General features: G+C 44.4%; 1 protein-coding gene across 1 annotated transcript in view; it reads left to right on the top strand.

Annotated features, from left to right (window-relative positions):
• Positions 1-200: 200 nt before the first annotated feature.
• The window catches only part of LOC119571025 (angiotensin-converting enzyme-like), a gene marked incomplete at its 5' end in the record, with an annotated part of 8,609 nt that continues 3,809 nt past the window's right edge, over positions 201-5,000 (top strand). Inside the window, 8 exon segments of the mRNA XM_037918518.1 lie at positions 201-352; positions 939-1,103; positions 1,417-1,513; positions 2,389-2,529; positions 2,987-3,123; positions 3,458-3,607; positions 3,922-4,091; positions 4,560-4,684. Of these exon segments, the coding sequence (XP_037774446.1) occupies positions 201-352; positions 939-1,103; positions 1,417-1,513; positions 2,389-2,529; positions 2,987-3,123; positions 3,458-3,607; positions 3,922-4,091; positions 4,560-4,684 (1,137 nt within the window).

The following is a 5,000-nucleotide window of genomic DNA, read 5'->3' on the forward strand; positions in this document are numbered from 1 at the left end:
AATGAAAAAACACTTTAAATTTGTAAAATGAATAAAAAAAATCGCCACCTCCCGCTTCTCCATATCAAAACCAGACCGAAAGCCAGCAAACAAACAAACGGAAAAAGCAATCAAACACAGAACAACAACAATAACAACACTTCCAACAGAAGCTTAGCAATTACAACCCGTAAAGCATATTAATCCCCCCCCTCCCCCAGCCACCGTGAAGGTCAGCCACCTGGTGCTTGAGTCTGCGGCCAGGGAATTCTTGCTCAAGCAGGACCTTCGCTACAGCCGCGAGTGCAAGCTGGCCGTCACCGCCTCGTGGAATTACCATACCAACGTCACCCGGAGGAATAGGCAGGACCTGGTGAGGCTTTCTCTCTTGGCCGTTCTCTCTCGCTTTCCTTTTCTTGCTCTCGCTCTCTTTTTCTTGCTCTCTCTCTTGCTCTTGCTCTCTCTCTCTCTCTCTCTCTCTCTCTCTCTCTTCTTCTCTCTCCTCTTCTCCTCCCTCTAATCCTCTCTCTCGTACCTCTCTCTCATCTCTCTCTCGTCCCCTCTCCCCTCTCCATCTCTCTCTCTCTCTCTCTCTCTCTTCTCTCTCTCTCTCTCTCTCTCTTCTCTCTCTCTCTCTCTCTCTCTCTCTCTCTCTCGCTCTCGCTCTCGCTCTCTCTCTCTCTAACTGCAATTCTCTCGCTCGTTTTTCGTTTGTTTGTTTATTTATTCGTTTTAATAATGAGAGCTTTATCGTTATTGTCATTACTATTACTATTGTTACTTTTATTATTATCATTATCATTATCATTTTCAATATTATCATAATCATTATCATTATTGTTATTATTATCATTATTCTGTTTTCTTATTCTGAAAACCTCACCACTGAAACGGCTACACTGAGGAAACGCGGGAAAAAAAGCAACAATAAAGCACAACATTTCTTCCCCGTCTTGCAGGAGGAAGCACAAGAGCGGTTCTCAGAATGGACGAAGGAGTCTTGGGAGGAGGCGAGAAAGTGGATCTCTCTCCTCCCTTACTTCCGAGACACTGACATCGCGAGGCAGTTCAAGCTCCTGTCTGTGCTTGGGGCGCCAGCGTTGCCAAAGGCGGAATTGTTGAAGGTATTGTCGAGATGGGAGAAGGGAGAGAATGAAAGGAAAGGAGAGGAAGGAAGGGGGGTGGAGGAAGGAAGGGAGGGTGTAGGAAAGAGGATAGGGGTGGAGGGGGTGGGAGAAAAGGAAGGTAGGAGGAGGAGAAGGAGAGTGTGGAGTGGGAGAAAGGATAAGAAACGTGAAGGAGAGGGAAGATGAGCGGGGCTCGGAGGGAATCTGACAGAGGATGGAAAAGGGATGGATAAAAGTGCATTCCAATAAAGAGACAGATATCTCTACATGCTACAATATCATCCTCAATCTCCCTTTTTTTCCCCCGAAGTACACGAGAATCATCTCCGAAATGACTGCAATATACGACTCCACGACCATCTGCCGCTACCAGAATCCCGGCCGCTGTGACGTCGGCATGAACAAAGGTGAGCCATGATGTCCCACGCATGTTGGAAATAACTGGCATGTGCGCGGTCGATAATTCGTGAGTAGGTTTTGTTTATTCGGTAAAAAGAGAGTGAAACTAATTATCTATTTTCTTGAATTTCTTGCTGTTCATTGTCTTTTTAAGTTTCGTGTTTTTTTTCTTCATTTTCATTTTTTTTTTCGGTATTCTTTGGGATTTTATATATATAAATATACATACTTCATTTCTATTACCCCTTTTCATTCATTACTGTTATCTTCCTTATTTCTATTTGTTGATTTTCCATTTTTTTATAATTATATATGTATTTTTATATATTCTTCACTTTATTTCCATTTCCCTTCTTTCTTTCACCACTCTTTCCCTATATCTTTATCATTTTCTTTCGCTTCCCTGTGTTTCAACATGAGCTTCATCTATAACCGTTATTTCCTTTTTTTTTAGACTTTCATTTACTCACTGTATTCTTCCAGCTTCCCTTTTTTTTCAAAATACTTTTAATACATACAAATTACGGTCCTTGAATTTCCCCTTCTTTCATCATACTTTTCATTTTCACTGATCGTCATCTTTCTGTTTCCCTTTCTTTCGCCACGCTTCTTGCACCCATACACCATCTTCCTAAAAATCTCTTTCTTTCACCATTCACCTTCATGATCTTCCCTTCACCGTGATTTTCGTAAACACTCGTCCATTTCCTTTCATCTTCTCTTTCTTTACACACGCGTATTCGTTTTTTCATCGATTGGTTTTATGCTCGTTCATTTATATTTATTGATAATTTTCTTTTATTTTCATTCCTTCATTCTTATTTTATTATTCTTATTTTATTCTTATTTTCATCGATTTGTTTCGTTCACCTCCCGAACGAAGGGCTGAACAAACTCCTTCGCAAGAGCCGCAACTACAGCGAACTGAAGCACGTGTGGAAGTCCTGGCGGGAGTCGACCGGGAGAATCCGACACCGCTATCAGCAGTTCGTGCAGCTCGCCAACAAGGCAGCTTCTGCGAACGGTGAGGGAGAATTGCGATTCGTATTGGGGAAAGAGAAGTTGTCTTTTTTTTTTTTTAAGATAACTGTGGTAGGTGAAGAGGATTTTTGACGTTATGTGCGTGAAGTTTAGGTTGATTTGAAAGACAGGGATTTTTGACGTTCACTCGAAGAGGTACACATACATACACTCTACAAACAAACACATGTATACAAAACACACACACACACACACACACACACACACACACACACACACACACACACACACACACACACACACACTCACACACACTCACACACACACACACTCACACACACACACACACACACACACACACACACACACACACACACACACACACACACACACACACACATCTGTTTAGGTATACTGATCTATATTATCTACATATGCATCTATCTGTCTGTTTCCCAAATACATATCACAATATACGTTAACTCTCCTTCCTTGCCAAGGCTTCCGCAACATGGCCGAGATGTCTTTGGCTCAGTACGAGAGCGAGAGCTTCCGCGAGGACATGGCCGCCGTGTGGAGGCAGATCAGGCCCCTGTACGAGCAGCTGCACGCCTTCGCCAGGAGGAAACTCAGGGAGGTTGGTTGCGCTCCGGGGCTGGGGACGGAGCCGACTCGGGGGGCGATGGCAGAGTGAGAGAGAGAGAGAGAGAGAGAGAGAGAGAGAGAGAGAGAGAGAGAGGAGAGAGAGAGAGAGAGAGAGAGAGAGAGAGAGAAAGAGATAGATAGATAGATAGATAGATAGATAGATAGATAGATAGAGAGAGAGAGAGAGAGAGTTGAGAGAGAGAGAGAGAGAGAGAAACCCGTCCCCAAAATCACGAAACAATAAAAGAAACGCCTCAAACCTAACCGTCAGCAAACAGCCCTTCTCTCACCCAAGTCGACCTAAACCCACTCTCGCCCACCTCCAGGTCTACGGCAGCGACCGCGTGACCCAGCGCGGCCCCCTCCCCGCCCACCTCCTGGGGAACATGTGGGCGCTGAGCTGGAAGCTGGATGACCTGTTCCTGCCGTTCCCGGAAACGCCGCCCGTGGATGTCACGCCCGAGATGCAGAGACAGGTCAGCGGGCGGCGGGCCTCGGATTTCTCGCTTTTTTACGTTGTTATCGTTATCGCGGGAAGGTGATGATAAGAAAGAAGTTGTTTGTGGTTCGCGGTGATGATGATGATGAGTAGAAGAATGATATCATAATGGATGCGGATGATGGTGATGATAACAATGGCTAGCACCACCGCCATCGCCAGAAATAACACATCATTTAAAAGAGATAGATAGATAGATGATAAATAGATAGATGGATAGATAGATAGATGAAGAGAGAGAGAGAAAAAATAACACTACCAGCAGTAACGCCCCCTCCCCCCCTCCCCCAGGGCTACACCCCCCGCACGATGTTCGAGGCGGCCGACCGCTTCTTCTACTCGATGAACCTGACCCGCGTCCCGGCCTCCTTCTGGCGCCGCTCCGTGACGCGCGTCCCCGCGGACCGGCAGGTGGTGTGCCATCCGTCCTCATGGGATTTCTGCGACGGATCGGACTTCCGGTGACTGAGTCGTTGCTTTTTGGATTTGTTTCACTTGTTTATTTGTTTGTTTATTTATCTTTAGGTTGTTTGTTTTGCGAGGTGGCATTTGTCTTCTTTTTCGTTTTTGGTGTTTTTGAAAGGAGGGTGGTCTGTTAATTTTTTTTTTTGCATGTGTGTTTTCGTGTTCCTATTTTCCTTCATCCTTTCATCTCTCCTTCATCTTCTCCCTCATCCCTTCCTCCCTTACCATCGCTCTTCTTTTCACCCTCTCTATCCCATCTCTCCCTCTTCCCTTTCCCCTTCCTTTCCTCCTCCTCCCCTCCATTCCTTACCATACCTCCTCTTCCCACCCCTCTCTTGCCTCTCCCTCCCTCCCTCCCTCCCTCCCTTACCATCCCTCCTTTTTATACCCCCTCTCTCCCTTCCCCCTCTCCCTCCCTCCCTCCCTTTCTCCGACAATTCCCTAACCCCCTCCCCCGCCCACAGGATCAAGCACTGCACAAACGTCACCCAGAAGGACCTCGTGACCATTCACCACGAGATGACTCACGTGCAGTACTTCCTGCAGTACAGGAGCCAGCCCTACATCTTCCGAGCCGGAGCGAACCCGGGTGAGCTTGCAGTCCCGGGAAGGCACTTGTTTAGTGATCCATTTAGCCATTTAATAATAATAATAATAATAATGATAATAACTATAATAATAATAATAATAATAATAATAATAATAATAATAATAATAATAATAATAATAATAATAATAATAATAATAATAATAATAATGATTATTATCAATTATTTTATTATTATTATTTTTTTCATCTTGCTTTGTGTATTTATTGGCTTATTGTGGTTTATTTATTTGAATTATCTATTTATCAATTATATTTCTGTTTTTTTCTTGTCTTGTGTATTTATTGGCTTATTCGT

The sequence above is a fragment of the Penaeus monodon genome, chromosome 4 (genome assembly GCF_015228065.2).
Source record: "Penaeus monodon isolate SGIC_2016 chromosome 4, NSTDA_Pmon_1, whole genome shotgun sequence".
Classification (NCBI taxonomy): Eukaryota; Metazoa; Arthropoda; class Malacostraca; order Decapoda; family Penaeidae; genus Penaeus; species Penaeus monodon.